At 36.7% G+C, this 26108-nt stretch overlaps 1 protein-coding gene across 1 annotated transcript in view; it reads right to left on the bottom strand.

Annotated features, from left to right (window-relative positions):
- Positions 1 to 26108, bottom strand: part of GMPS (guanine monophosphate synthase) — a 78766-nt gene that overhangs the window by 15580 nt on the left and 37078 nt on the right. The window contains exons 5-12 of the mRNA XM_047099594.1: positions 23735 to 23838; positions 18141 to 18334; positions 17740 to 17905; positions 10106 to 10257; positions 9460 to 9633; positions 7070 to 7175; positions 4823 to 4938; positions 2546 to 2671 (exon numbers count right to left, since the gene is read on the bottom strand). Of these exons, the coding sequence (XP_046955550.1) occupies positions 2546 to 2671; positions 4823 to 4938; positions 7070 to 7175; positions 9460 to 9633; positions 10106 to 10257; positions 17740 to 17905; positions 18141 to 18334; positions 23735 to 23838 (1138 nt within the window). The remainder of the gene's footprint in view (positions 1 to 2545; positions 2672 to 4822; positions 4939 to 7069; positions 7176 to 9459; positions 9634 to 10105; positions 10258 to 17739; positions 17906 to 18140; positions 18335 to 23734; positions 23839 to 26108) is intronic.

The raw sequence follows: 26108 nt of genomic DNA, 5'->3' as shown, positions 1-26108 counted from the left end.
AATCTACAAAGAACTTATCAAACTCAACACTCAAAAAACAATCCAGTGAAGAAATGGGCAAAAGACATGAATAGACACTTCTCCAAAGAAGACATCCAGATAGCCAACCGACACATGAAAAAACGCTCAACATCACTCATCATCAGGAAAATACAAATCAAAACCACAATGAGATACCACCTTACACCTGTCAGAATGGCTAACATTAACAAGTCAGGCAACAACAGATGTTGGCGAGGATGCGGAGGGGGAGGATCTCTTTTGCACTGCTGGTGGGAATGCAAGCTGGTGCAGCCACTCTGGAAAACAGTATGGAAGTTTCTCAAAAACCTAAAAAGAGAACTATCCTACGACCCAGCAATTGCACTACTAGGTATTTATCCAAGGGATACAGGTGTGCTGTTTCAGAGGGACACATGCACCCCAATGTTTATAGCAGCACTACCAACAATATCCAAAGTATGGAAAGAGCCCAAATGTCCCTTGATGGATGAATGGATAAAGAAGATGTGGTATATATATACAATGGAGTATTACTTGGCAATCAGAAAGAATGAAATCTTGCCATTTGCAACTACATGGATGGAACTGGAGGGTATTATGCTAAGTGAAGTTAGTCAGAGAAAGACAAAAATCATATGACTTCACTCATATGAGAACTGTAAGAGACAAAACAGATGAACATAAGGGAAGGGAAACAAAAATAATATAAAAACAGAGAGGTGGACAAAACAAAAGAGACATAAATACGGAGAACAAACTGAAGGTTGCTGGAGGGGTTGTGGGAGGGGGAATGGGCTACATGGGTAAGGGGCACTAAGGAATCTACTCCTGAAATCACTGCTTCACTATATACTAATTTGGGTGTAAATTTTAAAAAATAAAAAATAAAGTTAAATTATAAAAAATAAATACATACATACATAAATACATAAATAAATGTTTCTGTAAGGATGCATACAAGGAGATGCAACTAGAGAACAGGAGGAGGGAAAATTACTAAAGTACTGCATTTTGACCTTTTTTGTTTTTTTACAAGTATGGTTCATTTTGGTATTTAGAAAATAAACTTCATTGCTGTACTAACCATGAATTATGATTTTTATCTAGTTTTCCAAGGGTCTCACCTTCAAAAGCATCAAAGACTAAAATAAAGTAACATATCAAACAACAAAAGAAACCTTTATTTTGATGGAAAAAGTAGTGGAACTGGAATAAGCTTCATTTTTAAAAAAGAACTCATCGGGGGCGCCTGGGTGGCTCAGTCGGCTAAGCAGCCGACTTCGGCTCAGGTCATGATCTCGCAGTCCGTGAGTTCGAGCCCCGCATCAGGCTCTGTGCTGATAGCTCAGAGCCTGGAGCCTGTTTCAGATTCTGTGTCTCCCTCTCTCTGACCCTCCCCTGGTCATGCTCTGTCTCTCCCTGTCTCAAAAAATAAATAAAACGTTAAAAAAAAGAAAAAAAAAAAGAATTCATCCAACAAATTGCCTCAAACATCTATTCATCTAACATCATCTATAATACTTACCTAAAAACAGGAGTAGGGAACTAATTCAATTCACCTTCCTGCCTAGCAGGAGTTAGTATACAGAGATGAAAATTCTCTGTAAGAGATCTACTTGGACTGGAAAAACTTTTACAAATCAAATAACTTGTCTGTTTTTCTGTTTTTTTTAATAGTAGGGCAATAGCTGCCTGAATTATCAAAACAAATTTCAAAATGAATCTGCAGGGGCACCTGGTTAAACGTCCGACTTCAGCTCAGATCACGATCTCGCAGTTTGTGAATTCAGGACCCACATCGGGCTCTGTGCTGACAGCTGACAGCTGGCCCGAGTCAGGCTCTGTGCCAACAGTGTGGATGGAGACTGCTTGGAATTCTTGCTCTCTCCCTCTCTCTCTGCCTCTCCCCTGGCTTGCTCGCTCTCACATACATACATACATACATACATACATACATACATACATACATACATACATCATTAAAAAAAAGTGAAAACTATATTATCCTTCTACGCTTTTACAATTAGAAAGAACAATAAATATAAAAACGTTAAGCTGTACATGATCAAAGCTAAGAGAGAACGTGTTGAAGAGGTGGAGAGCATTCGTTTAAGGAATACACAAGCTGAGAGCAAGACCTAAATAGTGTAAATGCTCATCTGGGAGCCTTCTTGCACTTAAAAGACTTCTAAAGCCAAAGTACATTTCCACACCAAGAGGGATACAAGACAACATGACTTCCTGGTACCTGCCCTTCAAGGCAGAAGCAAGCAAGCCAACTCTATAGCAAATCACTGTTTGAATTTTAACTTTTGGTTAGAGATGGCAGATGTTCCAAAATGCAAAATCTCAGCCTGAATTTTTAGTTCCTATAACCTCATTTACTCTACAAACATTTTATAAAATACCACCTTTTTACATTTCTAAATCTGATATATATACTTTCATATTTCATTTTCCTAAGTCATTCCTATTTCAGTATCAATGGAAAGAACAAACTGCAGAAAGTTCTGTCACAGATCAGTGAATCCACACAACTCACCTGCACACCTACAGTTTTAATTGGCAGCAGGAAGGCATTCAATGAATGCAAACTTGTAATTTGCATCAGCTTCTCCTGATCCTCTTCTGATGTACAAGCTTTGACTCTTTGTAATAATGTATGTGGCTGAGAAAATCAAACAGATATTTCTTAAGGTTTCAAGAAATGAGGTATTCTTTTGGTATCTATTACTCTCTTATGTATCTACACTTACTGGTTTACAGCAATAGATCCTATTTGATATTTCTCTTTGACTTGTGTGTGCTACGCAGTGTATCAGAATTTCACTCCTAAGGGCCAGGGCTGTAAAATCTTAAGCATCAGGGTAAGAAATACAGCTTATATATTTTGAAGACTTAATCTTCATCATCAGCGAGGGCCACACCTCACGTGACTCAAACCTTTTCCTTATATTAAAACTCTTTACCATAGTTACTTTTGTCTAAAATTAATGTATCTCCACCCACTTCCTTTTTTTGGTGTATTTGCCTGGTATATATATGCTCCTTCATTTTTTTACTTTCACTCCTTCTATCTCTAAGTAAACAGACTATAATTTGATTTTACTTCTCAATCTAGTTTGACAATCTATATCATAACTAGAGATATTAGTCCTTTTAATTAATTGTGGGTTAAAAACATGGTTGGATTTCATTCTACCATTTTATTTAGCAGTTTCTTTTTGTCCCAGTTTCTGGGTTTCTTTCTCCTTTCTTACATTTTTCTAAACTATTTCTCCCACCTCATTTAATCCCTTCTACTGGTCTTTTTTTTTTCCCCCCCTTCTACTGGTTTTGAAGTTAACTCCCATATTTTTATTCTTTTAGCAGTTCCCCTTAAGTGTTAGCATGGATACTTAACAGAAGAGAATCAATCTCTCTGTCCTCCTAGCAAACAATACAAGCATCTTTGAATGCTTTAATTCCAATCCCTGTGGCTTATATGCTATTTTACATGTATACTGTTATAATGTTTTTAAACAAGTAACAAAAATCAGAGATTATTTTTATTATACAGCCCGTGTTTATTTCGGGTTGAGCAGCACTGCCTTTAGTTCCTTAAGTAATGATTGTTAATAGTAAATTCTGTTTATCTCAAAATGTCTTTATTTTGCCCTAGTTCTTACAAGACAGGTCATCTGTTCACTATTCACAATTATTCTCTCTTGGCACTTTGAAATCTTCTTGCTGTTACCATTACTTTCAGTGTAAGTCTTTCCTTTGAAGGGCAATCAATCTTTTCTCTGCAGCTGCTTTGTCTTTGGCAGACTATTTTGCTAGATATGCCTACTTGGTATCAATTTTTCTTCCCATTATTCTAATTGAGATGTGTTACGTTTCCTGAATCTGAGGCATGGTGTCTTCCACCAGCATGGAAGAATTCAAATACTTTTGTCTATTATCTCCTCTTGGACATATGTTAAAGTTGACCTTCTCATTCTATTTTAACCTCTTCTATCCGTATTTTCTCTTTGATACTCTAATTTCTGGACAATCTCTTAGCATCTACCTTGGAGTTCATTACTTCTGTCTTTAGCTGTTTTTAGTTTTAGTTGTTTTCATTCCTAGAACTTACTTTTTTTCAAAGCTGCCCAGTCATTTATCATATACCCTATTATTCTTTGCTTCTTTTAATTCTACATATTTTACACTATCTACGAACACCAGTATCTGAATAGTGTTTCAGAGTCTTGTTCTGACAGTTTTTTCCACTAGCTCTCATTCATGCTGCCTCACTTCTATACATATTTTGCAATTTTTAAAATTTTAAGTTCATATATATTGGAACTCTATATGCAGGAATCTTTTAAGGGCTGGTTGAAGACACTGCAAAGAGAATTTACACTGCTAAGCCTGACACCTGGATGCATGAGCAATCAAGCTTCACTTTAAACTGAAATTCTTGGCCTGCAGTTTTTCAGACCACACAGATTATGAATTCAGGCATCGAATCTACAGAAGGACTGGGAGACTTATCTTCACTTTCGAGTTAAAACGTTTTTCCTTATTTTCTTATACTAAATATACAATATTTTTAAACACCCTTTCATATCTAGCATTTTTAAGGATTCAAGCTATCTAATCTGTTGTATGGCTGAAAAGTCTGCATTTGAAAGTCTCTAGAGAATATTTTCTTTAGAGTAACTTAACATGTTAAATTACTCTGAATTTCCAAAAAATGAAACTACTACTGCCAAGAATCCATCCAATTCCTTATACTGATTAGCTGTGTCTACTTAAAACACCTACAATATATAAACTCAATGCAAATTATTACCTTCTTAACACTTGCAGAAAAATCAGCTACTATTTTCAAAATATTGTTGGTTTCAGGAAAGTCCTTACAAATATAAGGTTCTTCAGCACATATTACTCTGATTGCCAAGCCAGGACCTAAAGAGAATAGTAACAATGGTATTTAATATAAATTTTATATTTATATTAAAATGTAATACAAAAGTATCAGTTTCTAATATAAAAATCCTTCCAAAAATTAAAATCCATTGACCATTGTTTCCAACTTTACTGAATTATAATTGACATAACTATAGTAAGTTTTTTGAAGTGTTTAATTTCAAATGTGACTATTAATTTCCCATCCAACTCATCATTTTTTAGAACGCTTTAGTTCTCTTTACATCTCCTTTACATCAAGGATTTTTATCTATTTTTGATAGTCCATGTATTGCCACAGTATTCTCCACTGAAAATTTTTTAAATCACAATATATGTGCCAATCTTTTTTAAACTTATTAAAAGAATTTTTAAACATACAAAAGTAAAGAGTACCGTATAATGAACCACCTTATTATTCACCACCCAGATTCAACTACTAATCTAATTTTAGGAAGAAGAGTATGCTGTTTAAAAAAAAAAAAAAAAAGTACAACAGACTGTTTAACTCCAAAAATGTGAACTGGCATTTCTCTTTCATCAAATACTTAAAAAGGATAAAAACATAAGGTATGCATAGATCTAAGAAAAATGGATTCTGCTTCTATATTGTAAGAACAGAAAAGGCATCCCTTGAGATGCCTGATTATAGACAAAACCTTAGCCATGTTCCATTAATTCCTGTTTCATTCTTCATCTGTAGAATCAACAGCTTATTTAAGGTAAGTAGTATGCCTAATTTTTTTTTAAAGCAGCACAATATTTTCTACTAAAGAAATCTAACATAATAAAAAAAAAATCCAATATATAAAATAGATTTTTAAAAGTCAAGTGAATCTATACGGTGTCTGGGTGGCTCAGTTAGTTAAGCACCCAACTCTTCATCTCAGTTCATGATCTCACAGTTCATGGGTTCAAATTCCACATCAGGCTCTGTGCTATCAGCAAGGAGCCCGTTTGGGATTCTCTCTCTCCCTCTCTTTCTGCCACTTGCTTGTGTGTTTTCAAAAATAAATAAAATAAATTTTAAAAAGTCAAGTGAATCTAATGCAATGATGCCCAAGGACACAGGACCACTTGGCCTCCATTACATTCATACACAATCCTTTGCCAACACACAGGTTAGGAATTAAACATCCTGAATTCCTAGATTTGAAGTTTATAGACACAAACAACACTAATTACCAAATGAGTTATAACTCTGTAACACTGTTTATGGAACCAATATGGTATTTAAGAGTACAAACTGTGAGGTGAAGCCATCGGGGCTAGAATACCAGCTCCATACCTAATCTGTGTTAACTTTTGGCAAACTGGGCTCTGCCCCTAAAATTTCCTCATCTATAAAAAAGAATAATGGTAGTTTCTATTGTGAGGATCAAATGAGACAGTATGTGTAAATTATTTAGCAGAATGCCTGGCACATACTAGTATTTCAGAAATGTTAACCTTTACTGTGTTTTTTTAATTTAATTAGGCCATTCTTGCAAATCATCACCTAATAACTATTACAAAGAGCCAGAAACTGAGGTACAAGACTTACCCAAGCTCAAGAACTTATAACAAAAACAGTTTAAGACTCTCAGTCCTAAATTTAAACCAATACCACCTCTAATTAGTTATTTTTCTATATGACAGCAGCACATGATTAAACAAAGTACTTTTTTTTGTTGTTGTTCATGAATTAGTTACATACAGCACTATGCAAAGAAGTAATTCATCCATTCAATTTAACCATAGGATTTAGGATTTCAGAGAACCACATTTTAACCTGGTCTTCCATGGGATACATCATGGTATAGCAGAAATAACATATAAATCCCAGCTCTTGTGTGGCAATGTTATTAAAATATCTCTATGCCTTGTTTTTCTCATCTGATGGCAACATCATAGGCCAGACTCACTGGGCTGGTGTAATATATACACAAATACAATGGAAAATGATTATGTAAGAAAATGAAGTATATATAATAGATACTAAGAAGAATTTTATCCCCTACCCACCCTTTCCTTTCTCTAAAGTTACATATTCCGTGAGATAAAAAATTATTTCAAAATTGTCTGAACTGATTTTTCTTCAACATGAAGGTATAACGGCAAATTGAGCAATTCTTTTTTTTTTTTTCCTTACCTGGAAATGGATGCCTGGAAACTAACTCTTCTGGAAGTCCAAGTTCTCTGCCTAAAATTCTTACTTCATCTTTATGAAAATCTTTCAGAGGTTCTATTACTTTTCCCTACAGAGGCAGAAAGCCAATTAATACAAATTAGTAACAAAATGACATGGAAAATAAAGAGTGACAAATTACTGGCCTCTCCTATTGTCTTTTACCTTAGATTAAAATACCATTCTTTAAAATTTCGTATTTTAAAGTATATTTCCTCCCATATGTTTATAAGAAATTAGGCAAATATTTTACTGATCCTCATATTTCTCTTTGAAACACATTTTAAACATAAACCTTTCAAATATAAATAAATCAGAGCAGTCCTAACCACTATCTCTGATCTAGTTCTCATTAGAATACAAGACAATTAGAAAATACCATACTAGGGGCTTCTGGGTGGCTCAGTCGGTTAAGCATCCGACTTCGACTCAGGTCATGATCCCATAGTTTTTGAGTTCGAGCCCTGCATCAGGCGCTGTGCTGACAGCTCAGGGCCTGGGGCCTGCTTCAGATTCTGTGTCTCCCTCTCTTTCTGCCCCTCCCCTGCTCACGCTCTGTCTCTCTCTCAAAAATAAACAAACATTAAAAAAAAAAATTAATGGGCGCCTGGGTGGCTCAGTTGGTTAGGCATCCGACTTCAGCTCAGGTCATGATCTCACGGTTTGTGAGATCGAACCCCACATCAAGCTCTGTGCTACTGACAGCCTGGAGCCTGGAGCCTGCTTCAGATTCTGTGTCTCCCTCTCTCTCTCTGCCTCTCCCCTCTCACACTCTGTCTTTATCTTTCAAGAATAAATAAACATTAAAAAAACAATTTTAATTAAAAACAAAAATACCATACTAGTGTTTCGAAATTAAAGCTCTCCAAATGATACTATCAAGTAATGAAAAGACAACCTAATCATACTTGATAAAGGATCTATAATTAGAATACATAAAGAACACTTGCAATTCAATAATAAAAAGACAAACCAATTACAAATGTGCAAAAGATCTGGGGGCACCTGTTAAGCATCTGACTCTTGATTTAAGCTCAGGTCATGATCTCACGGTTTGTGAGATGGAGCCCTACTTGGGATTCTCTCTCTGCCCCTCCCTTACTCACGTTCATGTGTGCACTCTCTTTCTGTCTCAAAAATAAATAAACTTTTGGGGCGGCTGTGTGACTCAATTAGTTAAACATCCAACTCTTAATTTCAGCTCAGGTCATGATCTCACAGTTCATAAGTCAAGCCCCACACTGGGCTCTGTGCTGTCAGCTTGGGATTCTCTCTCTGCTCCTTCCCTGGTCACTCTCTCTCAAAATGAATAAATAAACTTTTAAAAAGTTTTAAAAATAAATCAATAAACTTTTTTATAAATGTGCAGAAGATCTGGATATTTCTAAGAAGATACACAAATGGCTAATAAGCATGTAAAAGCATGATCAACATCATTAGTTATTAAGGAAATGCAAGCCAAAATCACAGATACCACGTCACATCCACTAAGATGCATAAAATAAAGACAGATAATAGTCATCCTAATGAGTGTGAATTACCAAAAAAAAAAAAAAAATGTGGGGGGAGTAATAATTGTTGGTAAAGTGTGGACAAACAGCAACACTTGTGCATTGCTGGTGGACTAGAATATGGTTTAATTGCCATGGAAATATTAAGAAGTTCCTTTTAAAAATTAAAAAAAGAACTATAATGGGGCACCTAGCTGGCTCACTTAGTAGAGCATGCAACTCAATCTTAGGGTTAGAAGTTTAAGCCCCATGTTGGGCATGGAGATTACTTAAAAATAACACCTTTAAAAAAAAATAGAGCTACCATGATCCAGCCTTTCTTGTATGTAGCCAAAAATAGTGACAGCAGGGTCTCTAAGAGATATTTGCCAATTCATGTTCATAACAACACAATTCACAATAGGCAAAAGTGGAAGCAACCCAAATGTCCACTGACAGATAAATGAACAAAATGTGTACACATACAAAAAAATATTATTTAGCCTTTAAAAAGGAAGGCAATCCTGTCACATGCTACAACATGGATGAACCCTGAGGACCTAAGCTAAATGAAATAAGCCAGTCACAAAGACAAATACTATATGATTTCACTTATATGGAGTATCTAAAGTAGTAGAATGGTGATTACCAGGTGTTGGGAAGAAGAAAAGGAGGGTAGCTGTTGTTCAGTGGGTATATAAAGTTTCAGTTTTACAAGATGAAAACGTTATGGAGCTCTGTCTCATAACAAATATACTTAAGCAAATATACTTAACATTACTGAACTGTACAATTAAAAATGATTCAGGGAGGGATGAGCGAGAGGGAGAAAGGCTTTATGTTAAAGTTCTCACAAGCTTTTACCTCTTCTCTCAACTTTCTGATAAGCTCTGTGTCATTGTGATGGGTTTTGATGAGTTCAGCTTTGCCACTTGCAACAAGGGAAGCACTTTCAATTAAATCAGGCCGTAAAGTACCTTGGGCGAGGAAAACCTCCTCTGGTTTCAGGTTCATTTCTCCAATCACTTCATTGGCAATCTATAACCAAGAGGAGTAAAACAGCCTTTTAGGAGACAAATCTTTTAAAAAGATAGCAGTCTTTTTTACACCGTCAGCAAAATTTCTCAGAGTCCTTTTACAATCCTGACCAAGAGACAAAATCTGCACCAACTCCCAGAAGTAAATTAAGAACATATGCTTTAGAGATTCAAAAAGGTATGCAAACATTCAAAGCCTGAAAAGTAGCCATTGAAATATCCAAAGAACTGAAGTCTAACATCAATTGAAAATATCTAAAATAGTTAAAACAATAGACTGGCAACATAAGTAAACATGGTTTTTAAAACATACAATAGTTTCTACCAATCAGTATAATAGCAACATACACTAAAATTCTTAACTAAAAAAAGAATTAAAATTAGGTAGTAAACTTGGTTATTTGATATAACAAGGAAACAAATAGTAAAATTCACATCAAAAATAGCACACAATGTGGATATCAAAAAGGTACCTTAACAAAAGTATCTCCAATAATTTTTCTTTTCTCTTCAGGACTTGTAGTCATATTTAACGTTTTGCTAATTCTTTTTCGTGGAGTTCTATCTTCATCTGATATTGGTAGAGTTGTTGTTCCATTGTAGAAGGAATGAGCAGCATTTATCACTGAAGGAGAGGGAGAAGCACATTTTAAAATAGAACATTTTTAAAAACCATAAACAACAGGTCAAACCACGGAAAGAAAACCTAGATGGATCTTTTGATCACAACTTACCTTGCCTACATATTAAAGAACTACCAACAAACCACGATTAACAGTGTCCAGACATAGGCACTCATTAAATTTTGTTCTTTTAAGAATCCTGTGGCATTTAATAATCCAAGGCCATGACATTATAAATTATGGTGGCTGCTTTCCCTGTATTCAATGCCCCACCAGAGCAATAAGGAAAAGCTAAAGGAAGAAGCATAGCCCCAAGGGAATTGAAAGCAGTGGTTCATATAGAAGGGTCAAAGTCCTCAGAAGTGCACACTGAATTAACTAGTCTCTTGAAAAACTGATGTTTATCAACATATATGTAGCAATCTCTGGCTGTCCTTTTATTTTTATTTTTATTTTTTAATTAATTTTTTTTAACGTTTATTTATTTTTGAGACAGAGAGAGACAGAGCATGAACAGGGGAGGGGCAGAGAGAGAGGGAGACACAGAATCTGAAACAGGCTCCAGGCTCTGAGCTGTCAGCACAGAGCCCAACGCGGAGCTCGAACTCACGGACCGTGAGGATCATGACCTGAGCCGAAGTCGGACGCTTAACCGACCAAGCCACCCAGGCGCCCCTGTCCTTTTATTTTTAAAGAGCAAGATACTTAAAAATTGACTAAGATCTCTACTTGGTAGAAAGGCTGAACAACTGGTGAGTTTCACCGAAATACAGCTGGTCATTTCACTGGGATACAGCCGTGAATTTGTAGCTCTTTCTCTTAAACTGGTCAATTACCCCAGAATAGACACCCTAAATCTCCTGCCTATCAGCATTCTGATAATGGAACACAGAAAGTGGCAAGGAGAGGGAGTAGCCATTCAGTACACAGATTTTTGCTTAATCTTACTGTTTCTACTGTAGAATCTTATTTCTACCCTCAACTATGCCTGGTATTGACATGCCCAAATCCAGAGTGTATTTTATTTAGCCTCTGTAGAGAGTAAATCTAGTCTTATGATGTGGAGGGATAGAAGCAGTTTATTCCTGTGTTAAGAAAAAGGATCTCCTTCTCAGGTATTCAACCAATCGGTTTTAGGATCACCCAGAGAACCACACCACACTGGGAAGTCAACCCTGAGCCTCCCCACAAGTCTCAACTTTGTTACCTTCCTCCCCTTAACACCCCTCCCACCAAAGTTTGAGAGTCCTCCATTCTACTATATCAGTTACCAGGGACAGATGCAAGTTTTTGTGAGGATAAAACTTTTACAACTTGGAGGCTCCCTTCAAGAAAAAGAATGAGGAGCACCTGGGTGGCTCAGTCAGTTCAATGTATGACTTCAGCTCAGGTCATGATCTCACAGTTCATGGGTTCGAGCCCCGCTTCAGGGTCTGTGCTGACAGCTCAGAGCCTGCTTCAGATTCTGTGTCTCCCTCTCTGTCTGCCCCTCCCCAGCTCATGCTCTATCTCTCTCTCAAAAACAAGTAAATGTTAAAAAAAAAAAAAAATTTAAAGAAAAAGAATGAATAACCACAAGGTTTTTGTTTTTTTTTTTTTAATCACAATATTAGGATGGTTAACACAAACTACACATAGAAATGATTACAAATCACATATATGCCATTAAACCCAAACTAAATGTGTCCCCAACTCAACTTTTTCTTAGCCTAATCCCAAAATGCCTGCAGTCACTTCAACACCACGAAACAAAGCTCAAGTTATGGTGGAAAGACAAAATGAATTAACTACAATTTATTAAAATATCTTACTTGCACCTTTCACAACAATACAGAAATACGTAAAGACACTCCTAGGGTCCATTCCAGGATTTTGGAAAAAGCTTGGCTAGTGAGGCATCCTGGTCAAGAGCCATTAGCTTATCAGAGAAAATCCACATTATCCATCTGCTTTCCACCTTCCAACATTTTGTTACACCATTAGACTGCTATCACCTCCCCTATTCCTTGTCCTGTAGCATTATATTTGTTTTATGCCTGTAATGTTATTTTAGTGAAGCTTCAAAAGAGAAAGAAATAGACTCGTCTTCACTTCATGTTTAACGACAAGTCTTCATTTTACAGTCAACCTTCTGGCATCAATTCCAACTAATTCAATAATATGCATGGTTTGTATCAAAGTATGGACTTGATTTCAATGTAACTACTGATTACACCCTGTTTTTAAAAAGTATTAAAGATATGGGCGCCTGGGTGGCTCAGCTGTTAAGCCTCTGACTTCAGCTCAGGTCATGATCTCACAGTTCATGGATTTGAGCCCCACATTGGGCTCTGTGCTGACAGCGTGGAGCCTGGGGCCTGCTTCAGGCCCTCTCCCTCTCTCTGTCCTTCCTCTGCTCATGTTCGCTCACTCTCTCTTGAAAATAATCATTAAAGGGGCGCCTGGGTGGCGCAGTCGGTTAAGCGTCCGACTTCAGCCAGGTCACGATCTCACGGTCCATGAGTTCGAGCCCCGCGTCAGGCTCTGGGCTGATGGCTCAGAGCCTGGAGCCTGCTTCCGATTCTTTGTCTCCCTCTCTCTCTGCCCCTCCCCTGTTCATGCTCTGTCTCTCTCTGTCCCAAAAATACATAAATGTTGGAAAAAAAAAAAAAAACAAAAGAAAATAATCATTAAAAACAAAAAAAAGTATTAAAGATAGCTACAAACATAAATGCAGTTAAAACCTAAGAAGTTTAGGGGTGTCTGGTGGCTCAGTTAAGCATCTGACTTCGGCTGAGGTCATGATCTCACGGTTCATGAGTTCCAGCCCCATGTCGGGCTCTGTGCTGACAGCTCTGTGCTTTGGCTCTCCCTCTTCTCACCTCCGCGCCCCACCCCCCCGCTCATGCTTTGTCTCTCTCTCTCTCAAAAATAAATAAACATTAAAAAAAAAAACTAAAAATTTACTAGTGGACTTAAAAAAAAGTGACCAGGTTCCTCAAAAAGTTAAAAACAGAACTACCCAAAGACCCAGGAACTGCACTGCACTACTCGGTATTTATCCAAGGGATATAGGCGTGCTGTTTTGAAGGGGCATGTGCACCCCAATGTTTATAGCAGTGCTATTGACAACAGCCAAAGTATGGAAAGAGCCCAAATGTCCATCAACAGATGAATGGATAAAGAAGATGTGGTATATATAGATATACAATGGAGTATTACTCAGTAATGAAATCTTGCCATTTGCAACAATGTGGATGGAACTAGAGGGTATTATGCTAAGCGAAGTCAGAGAAAGACAAATATCATATGACTTCACCCATATGTGGAATTTAAGATACATAACAGATGAACATAAGGGAAGGGAAGCAAAAAGAATATAAAAACAGGGAGGGGGACAAAACATAAGAGATTCTTAAATACAGAGAACTGAGGGTTACTGGAGGGATAATGGGTGGGAGATGGGCTAAATGGGTAAGGGTCATTAAGAAGGACACTTGTGGGATGAGCAATGGGTATTACACATAGGGAATGAATCACTGGAATCTACTCCTGAAATCATTATTGTACTATATGCTAACTAACTTGGATATAAAATTAAAAAATTAAAAAAATTAAATTAAAAAAAAAGTGACTATTAACAAAATAGGCACAGGAGTTAACATATCTCACCATAATAAAGGCCACATACAACAAGCCCACAGTTATATCATACTAGACGGTGTAAAGTTAAGCTTTCCCTCTAAGACCAGAAACAATACAAGGGTGCCCACCCTTATCAATCCTATTCAACATAAGTACTACAAGTCCTAGCTAGAAAAATCAGGCAAGAAAAAGAAATAAAAGATATCAGAATTGGAAAGGAAAAAAAATCAAACTGTCTGGATTTACAGGTAACATGACTTTATATTGAGAAAACCCTAAAGACTGAACCAAAAAACTTAGATCTGATCAATGAATTCAGTAAAGTTGCAAGATACAGAACTAACATACAAAAATCAGTAGTGTCTCTATATGTTAACAACAAATTTTCTTTTTTTTTTTGTTTTTTTTAACGTTTATTTATTTTTGAGACAGAGAGAGACAGAGCATGAATGGGGGACGGCCAGAGAGAGGGAGACACAGAATCCGAAACAGGCTCCAGGCTTTGAGCTGTCAGCACAGAGCCCGACGCGGGGCTCGAACTCACGGACCGCGAGATCATGACCTGAGCCGAAGTCGGCCACTTAACCGACTGAGCCACCCAGGCGTCCCAACAACAAATTTTCAAAAAAAATAGAGAAATCAATCCCATTTACAACAGTATCAAAAACAGTAATACTTAATTTAACTAAGAAGGTGAAAGATCTCTACTATGAAAACTACAAGATGTTGATTTAAGAAATCAAAGAAGACACAAATGGAAAATTAATGAATAAATGGATTAGAAAAATACTGTTAAAATGTCAATACTACCAAAAGCCATCTACAGATTTAATGCAACCCCTACCAAGAACCCAACGGGTTTTTTTAAACAGAAGTAGAAAAAACACCCCTAAAATATGTGTTAACTACAAAAGACCCCAAATAGCTAAAGAAATCCTGAGAAAGAACAAAGCAGAAGTATCACACTTCCTAATTTCTAGCTATCCTATAAAACTATATTCATCCAAACAGTATATGGTATCAGCATAAAAACAGACAAAACAAAAAACAGAATCAAGAGCCCAGAAATAAACCCAAGCATACACAATCAACTAATATTTGATAAGACAGCCAGGAATACTCAATAGAGAAAAGACAGTCTGTTCAATAAATGGTGATGGAATATATAAATGTAAAAGAATGAAACTGGACCCCTGCCTTTTACTACTCAGAAAAGTTAACTCAACATAGATTAAAAACCTAAATATATAAGACCTGAAACCATGAAAGAAAACACAGAAATAAAGTTCCTTGACACGGGTCTTGGTAATGAATTTTTGCACAGGACCCTTAAAGTACAAGAACAGATCAAAAATGAACAAGTGGGACTATATCCAACTGAAGAACTTCTGCACAACAAAAGAAACCCATCAATAAAGTAAAAACCCACAGGGGTGTCTGGAAGGCTCAGTCAGTTAAACTTCTGGCTCTTGATTTCAGCTAAGGTCATGATCTCACAGTCTTGAAATGGAGCCCCGCAGCTTGTCTCCGTGCTGAGCAGATTCTCTGCTGCTTGGGATTCCCTCTCTCCCCCTCTCTCTCTCTCTGCCCCACACCCCCACTCACTCTCTCTCTCTCTCTCAAAATAAACAAACATTAAAAAAACAAAAAAGAAGGCAACCTACAGAATGAGAAAAAATGTTTGCAAACCATGTATCTGATAAGGGGGGTTAATATCCAAAATATGTAAAGAACTTCTACAACTCAATAGCAAAAACACAAATAACCCAATGAAAAAACAGACGGAGGATATGAATAGCTATTTCTCCAAAGAAGATATACAAAAGGTCAACAGGTACCCAGAAAGAAGCTCAATATCACTAGCTATTAGATAAATGCTAATTAGAACTACAATGAGGTATTACCTCATTCCTGTCAGAATGGCCATTATCAAAAAGACGAGATTAACAAATGCGAGGATGTGGAGAAAAGGGATCCTTGTGCAATGTTGTTAGGATTGTAAATTGGTACAGTCTCTATAGAAGGGAGTTTGGAGGGGGGCGTCTAGGTGGCTCAGTCAGTTGAACATCCGACTTCAGTTCAGGTAATGATCTCACAGCTCATGAGTTCAAGCCCCAGGATCTGTGCTGACAGCTCGGAGCCTGGAGCCTGCTTCAGATTCTGTGTCTCTCACTCTCTCTGCCCCTAACCCACTCGCATTCTGTCTCTGTCTCTCTCAAAAATAAACAAACATTTAAAAAAAAAAAAATTTAAAGAGTTTGAAGGATCCTCAAAAAATTAAAAATAAAACTACCATGCGATCCAGCAATTCTAATTCTGGGATATATCCAAAGGAAATGAAAGCACTCAAAAAGATATCTGCATTCCCATGTTCATAGCAGCATAACTTCCAATAGCTAAGATATGGAGACAACCTAAGTAAGCGTCCATCAATGGGTAAATAAAGATGTGGTACATATATACAATGGAAAATTATTCATCCATTAAAAAAACAAGAAAATCCTACCCATTTGTGACAGCATGCATGGACCTTGTATGTATTAAGAGAAATAAGTCACACAGAGAAAGACAAATACTGTATGATCTCACTTATATGTTGACTCCAAAAAAACCAAACTCATAGAAAAAGAGATCAGACTTACTATCAGAGGTGGAGGGTGGGAAGAAGGGGAATTGGGAAGAAGGTTAGGTTAAAAGATACAAACTTCCAATTATAAGATGAGTAAGCACTAAGGCTATATTGTACAACATGACAATTATAGCTAATACTGCTGAATAATACACAGAAAAGTTAAGAGTAAATCCTAAGGGTTCATGTCATAAAAATTTTTTTCCTTTTTAATTTTACTGTCCCTATATGAGAAGATGGATATAAACTGGAACTACTGTGATAATCCTTTCAAAATACATGTAAAATCGAATCATCATGCTATTGTCTTAAACTTATACAGTGATGTGTTATCAATGATTTCTCAAAAAAAACTAGGAAAAAAGATGACCATACGGGTGGCTGGGTGGCTCAGTCGGTTGAGCGACCGACTTTGGCTCAGGTCATGATCTCACGGTTTGTGAGTTCGAGCACTGCGTTGGGCTCTGTGCTGACAGCTCAGAGCCTGGAGCCTGCTTTGGATTCTGTGTTTCCCCCTCTCTCTGCCCCTCCCCCACTCATGCTCTGTCTCAGAAATAAACATTAAAAAAAAAAAAAAAAAGATGACCACAGACTCTTCACTCCTCTGTATAAGCCTTTCAGTCTGTAAAATAATCTGTACATCCATACTTGTAGGAAAACTTGAAAATTCTCATCCATAAATAATATTACAGATGGGAAAAGATAACCCAAAAAGAGAAATGAACAGAAGAGAACAAAATGGTAGCTGAAATTTTAGTTACCTGTATATAGCATTAGGAATAGTCAACAGTTATAAAATTTATACTGGGACACCTCTTGAACTGGATACTCATAAATTTTTTTTAAGGTTTTATTTATTTCTGAGAGATAGAAACAAGCATGAGCAGGAGAGGGGCAGAAAGAGGGAGACACAGAACCAGAAGCAGGCTCCAGGCTCTGAGCTGTCAGCACAAAGCCTGACGCAAGGCTAGAACCCACGAACCGCAAGATCATGACCTGAGCCGAAGTCAGATGCTTAACTAACTGAGCCACCCAGGCGCCCCTTGAACCAGACACTTATAATGTAAAAAACATAACTATAAGCTTATTGAGAAACCTGTACTTGGTTAAGGCAATGAGCTCATTCAAACCATAAGGTTAAGGCAATGAGCTCATTCAAACCATAAGGTTAGATTTGATTTGTTAAATAAATCCTCATATATATATTAACTCTTCTGGGGTTCATCAATACCTTTGACCTGAATTCCAAGCTTTTTGAGGGCCTCTTCTACAGACTGGCTTTCTCGTTTTCTCATAAAGCCATTATCAATGTGCACGGCAATGACTTGATCTTGGTTCAAAGCACGATTCAGCAAAGCTGTACAAACTGTTGAGTCAACTCCACCACTGAGTAAAACCTAAAAGGTGAAATTAAAAGAAAAATCAAATTGAGTAAACAAACAAAACTATCAGCTTTAAAAACGCTGCTTTTAGCACAAGTATGTATGGTAATTGGAAAAGCACTCTGAACCAGTGCAACTCACAAAGCTTCCCATCACCCAGTCAACATTTAAGAGCTATGGTGATGAAGCCAGTTTTGAGTTCTCACATTACTGAAATAAATTTGTAGACTTTCAGATGTAAATTCCTTACCAAAACTTTTGATGTGCCTACTCTCTCTTTGATCTCTCGAATGCACTCAAGTTCTCTGTTCTGCACAGTGAAGGTCCCACTGCACCCAGCTATATCATAGAGGAAATTCTTCAGTATTACTTTCCCATTTTCTGTAAGGCCAACTTCAGGGTGGAACTGTGCTCCGTATAATTTTTTAGATTCATTTGCTATACCTTTATAGAGAAAATAATCACAAATTAAAATTTTTTCATGTTGAAGACTCAACTAAGTACCCATAGTAATTCCTCACAATTTCTTCCTCTATAAATGTGAAAACTGATATAAATCAGTGCATTTTTAGCTACAGGAAAAAAAAGACAACACATAAAACAAAAACAACATTGCCACAATTTTTCTTCAAAGGTTTTTATGTATGACAGTGAAGTAAGTCCTACAGAGATTATTTCACAGTACTTTCAACTTCTCCACCCAGATTACTTTGTCTACATAATACAATGATAACTCAATTTTTTAAAATCTTTTAATGTTTATTTTTGAGAGAGAGAAAGAGAGACAGAGCATGAGTGGGGGAGGGGCAGAGAGAGACAGACAGAATCTGAAGCAGGCTCCAAGCTCTGAGCTGTTAGCACAGAGCCCAATGCAGGGCTCGAACTCGTGAACTGTGAGATCATGACGTGAGCCGAAGTCAGACGCTTAACAAACTGAGCCACCCAGGCACCCCAATGATAACTCAATTTTGGCTCTCGGTCCCACGTAGCTTTCATATGCAATGTGCAGCTACCAACTTTACGTATTAGGCCTGTCAGAATATTCTAAGTACTCCTTTCTTAGATATTATTAACTGCAGATATAACTTCATGGACTTGGATAATGTGTTTCTGAAATTACTGACTGCCTATTAAGCAACAGGTGTTAGGCTTAATGTTTTACATGTGCATGCATTACCCCTGTTTATGGCTCTGAGATATCAAGAAATGTACAGCTAGGTAAGTAGTTAAATCAGGTCTAGCAGGCTCCCAAACTCATACTCATTCTACTATACCAACGAACTTCACATTTTCTTTACTTGGGTTCTATTCTAGGACACCATTCTCTCTTGGTTCATTGCTGATTTCACTGTTCCTTCTTAATCTTTGTTGGTTCCTCCTCATCTTATCCATCTCTACAAATGAAAGTTGCCCAGTACTGAGCACTTAAATCTCTTCTCTATACGTGGAGTGATCTATCACTCTCACGGCTCTAAATTCTACCCATATGATGGTATACTCCCAAATTTATGCCTCAAGCCCAATTTTCTACTCTACAGTCTAGACCTACATATACAAATGTCTACTCATACCTTTATTTCTATGATTAATAAGGCATCTTGAATTTAATACACAAATCCACATGACTGCATTCTTATCCATCAGGTAAACAAAAACTTCACCTTTCTGGATACTCAGGTCATAAAACTTGGGAGTTAAAGCCCAATTATACCCTTTTTTCCCCACTCCACATGTAATCCAACAGCAATTCCTTTGTCTCTCCTTTCAAAACCTATCAGAACCCAGTCTTGCTTCCAGTATCCAGTCCAGCATGTAAGAACCTGAAGGACATTGCTCTATCCTAACAATAAACAGAAAGTTAACCACTGCCCTTGGAAAGACTGCAGATGAACACAGAGAATCATAACTTACCATAGCAGAAACCCATGAGTGCAAACATCCACAGGAACCACTGCTGAGGTAGGGAAACTTAAACTATAATCAATGAATTGCTAGAGATTCAGTGTGAAAATCTGAGAGAGAAAAATTCCAAGAGTACCCACTCATCACGGGCCCTGACACTTTTGTGAATCTTACCTCCAGGAGATTGACTAAGCTCTCAAAGTAAATGTCAGGGAGAGGGAAAAAGAAACAATTTTAAAATATACCAGGACATTCTGTTCTTCTTAACTAGGTCTATCTACTCTCAGGAGAAACTATTTAATCCACTTAAAGAGTTAGCTTTCTATCAGAGACCACTGACCTGCTAGAAGGGAAATCTCCAAATCCAGCCCACTCTAGTCATCACATTCCATCTAACAGTGAGAAAAAACTGAGTACTTGTGAACTCCACAGCCCAGGGACTCAGGCTTACTAAAAAACTGAGAGCTACTCTTCCTATCCCCACACCTTACCATCACATACTAAAAGCCTATTTACAACAATTCCTTTTAACTAGTACATCATGCATGACAATCAAAACAAACAAAAAATTACAAGGCATCCTAAAGGAAAAGAACACAGTTCAAAGAGATACCATAAGCATCAGAACCAGATACCCAGACTAAGATATCGCAGGGATGTTGGAATGATCAGATCAGGCTTTAAAACAATTAGGATTGGGACGCCTGGGTAGCTCAGTCAGTTAAGCGTCTGACTTCGGCTCAGGTTAAGAACTCATGGTTTGTGAGTTCTAGCCCATCATCGGGCTCTGTCTCCCTCTCTCTGCTCCTCCCTCCATCACTCTTTCTCTCAAAAATAAATAAACATTTAAAAAAAACTGTGATTAAGCAGCTAAGACTAATGGATAAAGCAGACAGCATGCAAAAACAAATGGGTAATGTAAGCAAAGGGATGGAAAGTCTAAGAAGGGATCAAAAAGAAAGCTAGGATAAAAAGCACTGTTAACAAAAATGAAGAATGCCTTTGATGGGTTTATTAGTTGACCAGACAGAGCTGAGGAAAGAAGCTCTCAGCTACAGGATATCTCAATAGAAATAACCAAAACTGAACAACAATGAGAAAAAACACTGAAAAAAACAGAATGAAAATAAAAGGCATGCAGGTTGAGAAAGAAGAAATAAAACTGTCTTTGTTCACAGATGACATGATCATCTATACAGAAAATCCTAAAAAATCCACAGAAAAACACTAGAAGTAATAAGCGATCATAGCAGGGTTGCAGGATCTAAGGTTGATACACAAAAGTTCACTGCCTTCCTACACATCAACAATGAACAAGTGGAACTTGAAACTGAAAACACAATTAGCACCCAAATAAGTGAAATACTTTGGTATAAATCTAACAAAGTACATACAAGATCTATGCGAGAAACCAGTAACTGTTGACCACTTGTACCTCTCCCACACTGTACCTTACACTCCCCTCTCCTAATTGCTACAATAGACTCCTAAGTGATCTCCCTACTCCTACATTTGACCCATTCCTCTTTGCTCTTCATTGTAGCCAAGGTAAGCCTAAAATTAGATTCAGTTTCTCCTTTGTTCAAAACTCTACCTCGCTATGAGTAAAGCCAAAAAGTTCATAGTGGTCACAAAGGGTCTGTGTTCTGGTCCCCCAAACACCTCCCTCATCTCACCTCTACCACTCTCCCCCAGGCTTCTTCTGCTCCAACCACTTAGTCTCCTTGCTGTTCCTCAAACAAGGTCCCATCCCAGGAGCTTTGTACTACTATCTCCTCTTCCCCGAACTATCTAGAAGGGTCACACTTCCTTCATGCCCAGTATCATTTTATAGGAATACCCTCCCTGAATATCCTGTAGAAAACAGTAACAACCCTAATCACACATATTCTGCAACACTCCTCTCTTCCCTGTATTTTTTCAATGCACTTACACACCGTCTGACACTTGACATATTCTGTATTTGTGTATTGTCTGTCCCATCCCTCCTCCCAACTAGAATGTTAAACAGAGACTTTTGTCCAGTTTGTTCATTACTCTATCCTTAGCACCTAGAGCCATGACTGGCACAAAGTAGGTATACAAGTATTTGTTGAATGAAAAAAAATACATAAGCCATCTAACACTGTTGATCTTTTATATTAAATAAAAACATTTCAAGACGAAAACCATTATCAATCATTTCTATGTTAATGTACTAGTCTAATTAACTAATTGCAGGCAGAATACTCAATTCAGTTTATCCATGACAAATCTTTTCTTCAACTTATTGTTTAAGCGTGGCATTTCAAACAATAACTTTATTGATAAACCCATTTTCTACTGACTTCTAGGATTGATAATTATTTACATAACTAACCAAGTAAGCATGTCAAAAATCATAAACTGCCAGAAAATCAATTCCTCTTCCTCAGAAAAGTCAAGAATAAAAATGGGTTTAAAGCACAGATTGGTAAAATTTCTACAAAGGGCTAAATAGTAAAAATTTTAGGCCCTTAGGGACACATGCATACATGGGACACAATCCCTGCCTTTTATTATAACTCTTTAATAACAATAAACATCATTTTTAGGTCCTGAACATACAGAAACAGACTATAGAACACAGTTTACCAATCCTGGCTCAGAGAAATGTCCTGAGTGCTTAGTCTGATGTTTTGCAAATATCCATGTACACCTAAGGAAGGCATTTAAAAACCCAATTATGAATAAGGCACAACAGAAAAACAGACCATTCTCCAATTTTTCCTGAGCTCTAAAAGCAGTATCTTGCATCTGGAGAACTTTTATTAGAATGAACATTTTTTATTAACACCCAAAAAACAAATAATCCAGTGAAGAAATGGGCAAAAGACATGAATAGGCACTTCTCCAAAGAAGACATCCAGATGGCTGACACATGAAAAAATGCTCAACATCTCATCATCAGGGAAATACAAATCAAAACCACAATGAGATACCACCTCACACTGGTTAGAATGGCTAACATTAACAACTCAGGCAACAACAGATGTTGGTAAGGATGCGGAGAGAGAAGATCTCTTGCGCTGCTGGTGGGAACGCAAACTGGTGTAGCCACTCTGGAAAAGAGCATGGAGGTCCCTCAAAAAATTAAAAATAGAACTACCCTATGACCCAGCAATTGCACTACTAGGTATTTATCTAAGGGATACAGGTGTGCTGTTTCAAAGGGGCACATGCACCCCAATGTTTATAGCAGCACTATCAACAATAGCCAAAGTACAGAAAGAGTCCAAATGTTCATCAACAGATGAATGGATAAAGAAGATGTAGTGTATACACACACACACACACACACACACACACACACACACACAACGGAGTATTACATGGCAATCAAAAAAATGAAATCTTGCCATTTGCAACTACATGGATGGAACTGGAGGGTATTATGTTAAGCGAAATTAGAGAAAGACAAATATCATATGACTTCACTCATATGAGGAATTTAAGATACTAAACAGATGAACATAAGGGAAGGGAAGCAAAAATAATATAAAAACAGGGAGGGGGACAAAACAGATGAGACTCTTAAATATAGAGAACAGAGGGTTACTGGAGGGGTTGTGGGAGGGGAGATGGGCTAAATGGGTAAGCGGCATTAAGGAATCTACTCCTGAAATCATTGTTGTACTATATGCTAACTTGGATGTAAACAATAAGTAAATTCTATAAATTAATTAATTAATTTTAAAAAATGAATGAATTAACAAACATTTTTTTAAGTATTTCAGAGCAAACCAGTAAGTAACTTCTAAATAATCTAATATTGAATTCCCTTCATAAATTAATGGTCAATTTTATGACATTTACAATAACTCTTAAAAAAATCTTTTTGAGTACCTCATACAGAAACATATTTTTAGACTTTTCAGATAAGGTTTTTTGAAATGAGATCTGCAAAGGTTTAACAATTTTCACCTGCCACAATGTTCCCAGAACGTGCCACAACCTTGAATCCATCAGCTACTTTGTCTACACTATCTCCGTGGGTAAGCAAAACAATTTCTTCCTTCTGAAGGCCCCTAAACATACAAAAAATAAAACACAACATACAAATATCTTAGAGACATGATCAATGAGACCTTATGCTTTATTTTCCAGCTTTATTGAAATGTAATTGACATATGACATTGTGTAAGTTAAAGATATACAACCTGATGATCTGATATACACTTGTATTATGAAATAATTACCACAATAAGGTTAGTCAACACATATCATTTAGCATAGGTACCATTTTTTTCATCTATTTAAGATCTACTCTCTTAGCAACTTTCAAGTATACAATACTGTGTTAACTGTAGTCATCATCCCTGAACATTAGATCCCGAGAACTTACTCATCTTATCACTAAAGTTTGTTTTTTCCCTTTAGAAATACTAGCTCACCGTACATGTAAATCAAAAAATTTAGAACCATGTAACAGTGCAAATCTGCTGGAATTTAAATTTATTCTATGCATCATTAAAAAAAAAAGTCATTGAGAGCATTAAATACCAAAAAAGGCAATCTGTTGGGGCGCCTGGGTGGTTCAGTGGGTTAAGTGTCTTACTTCAGCTCAGGTCATGATCTCACGGTTCAAGGGTTCGAGCCCCGCATCCAGCTCTGTGCTGACAGCTCAGAGCCTGGAACTTGCTTCGGATTCTGCATCTCCCTCTCTCTCTGCCCCTCACTTGCTTGTTTTCTATCTCTCGAAAAAATAAACGTAAAAAAAGTCAATCTGTAAAATTTAAAAACTGAAAAAATAAAGTTGGTGGTATAACCACACACATAAAAAATAATTTCAAGAAGCTACAAAATACTAATTTCAAAATTTTACCTATTAGGAAATATCTTAAGAACAAAAGGCATTTCAGAGAACTAAATATTCAGTAGTTTTCTACCAAAAAGTGATAGTACTAATACTGGTAGTGTTATTTTGCAGCTAGAGAGTATAAATACATACATATCACAGGGTAAAATAAATATTAAATAATTAATATAATTAGGAATTGAGATTTTTAGCCTCACAGTAAGGAGATGCAAAATCAAAGGAGTTAGATAAAAACCCTATAAACATTCATTTTAATTGGAAATAAGAATGTACACTGATTTTGTTTTTTCTAAAAGAATACATTTTGACTAACTTTGTTCACTGAAAAGGCCTAGAAACAAAGACAACCCGGTAGCAATGTGTATCTCTACTTCTCATGCCAAACAAAGGCATGGATTAAAGGAAATGTCAGTAACATTTATCAAATGCAACGCATGGACTTTCTCTGACCCTGATTCAGACAAATCAACTATAAAAAGACATTTTTTATATTATGAGAAAATCTGAAAGAGGTCTGAATATTACGAAGTTAAAAAAAAATAATTAAAAATAAAGCAAGAAGATAAAAGTATATTAAAGCCAAAATGATGTTTTGGGTTTACTAACTGCTGTCATCATTGTTGTTTAGGATTAATGAAGGGGAGTCCCAGAATTGTAGAATTAGAAGACAGAAAAACTTTAAATTTTAACCAGATCTTTAGATTTAAAAAAACCTCTTGCAGTATCATAAACCACCATGACTCCTAAAATGGTTCTCAAGACTAGTCACTTGGGATACAGATGAATGTAAACAACAACCTCTCCATTATGAAATGGATAAGCACTGGATTTCAAATGTATTTTGGTAATGAATAGCTTCAGTTCATAAAATTATTTTGAGCCATTTGGCTGTTTTGAAAAATGATAATCTTTGAACAGATACACTTATTTTTGCTCTTCCTCAAAATTAAAGAGGAGACAGCCACGGCCTGTTTTGTGTATCAACTGGGGTTATGTCTCTATTTCAGATAAAAATAAGTTGGATTTTAAAATTTCTGATCTGTCCAATTTGGAGAAAACTATTCATTAAGAATTAATTTAGGCACAAGTCAATGGAGCCTTTAAGAACCTTACACACAGTATGATCAAAAAGAATAAAATCCTGCCATTTGCAACAACATGGATGGAACTAGAGTGTATTATGCTAAGTGAAATAAGTCAGAGAAAAATAAATATTGTATGATTTCACTCATATGTGGAATTTAAGAAACAAAACATGACCACAGGGGAAGAGAAGTAAAAATAAAACAAGATCAAAACAGAGAGGGAGGCAAACCCAAGAGACTCTTAAATACAGAGAACAAATTGAGAGTCACTGGAGGGGAGGTAAGTAGTAGGGTGGGCTAAATGGATGATGGGAAGCAAGGAGGGTACTTGTGACAAACAACGGGTGTTATATGTAAGTGATAAATCACTGGGTTCTATTCCTGAAACCATTAC

This window comes from Lynx rufus, unplaced genomic scaffold (assembly GCF_022079265.1).
Source record: "Lynx rufus isolate CCGP_SWC_20201006 ecotype Redwood Valley unplaced genomic scaffold, mLynRuf1.p SCAF_5, whole genome shotgun sequence".
Lineage (NCBI taxonomy): Eukaryota > Metazoa > Chordata > Mammalia > Carnivora > Felidae > Lynx > Lynx rufus.
The sequence above is the reverse complement of the archived record's forward strand: the minus strand, read 5'-3'. Positions and strand labels throughout refer to the sequence as shown.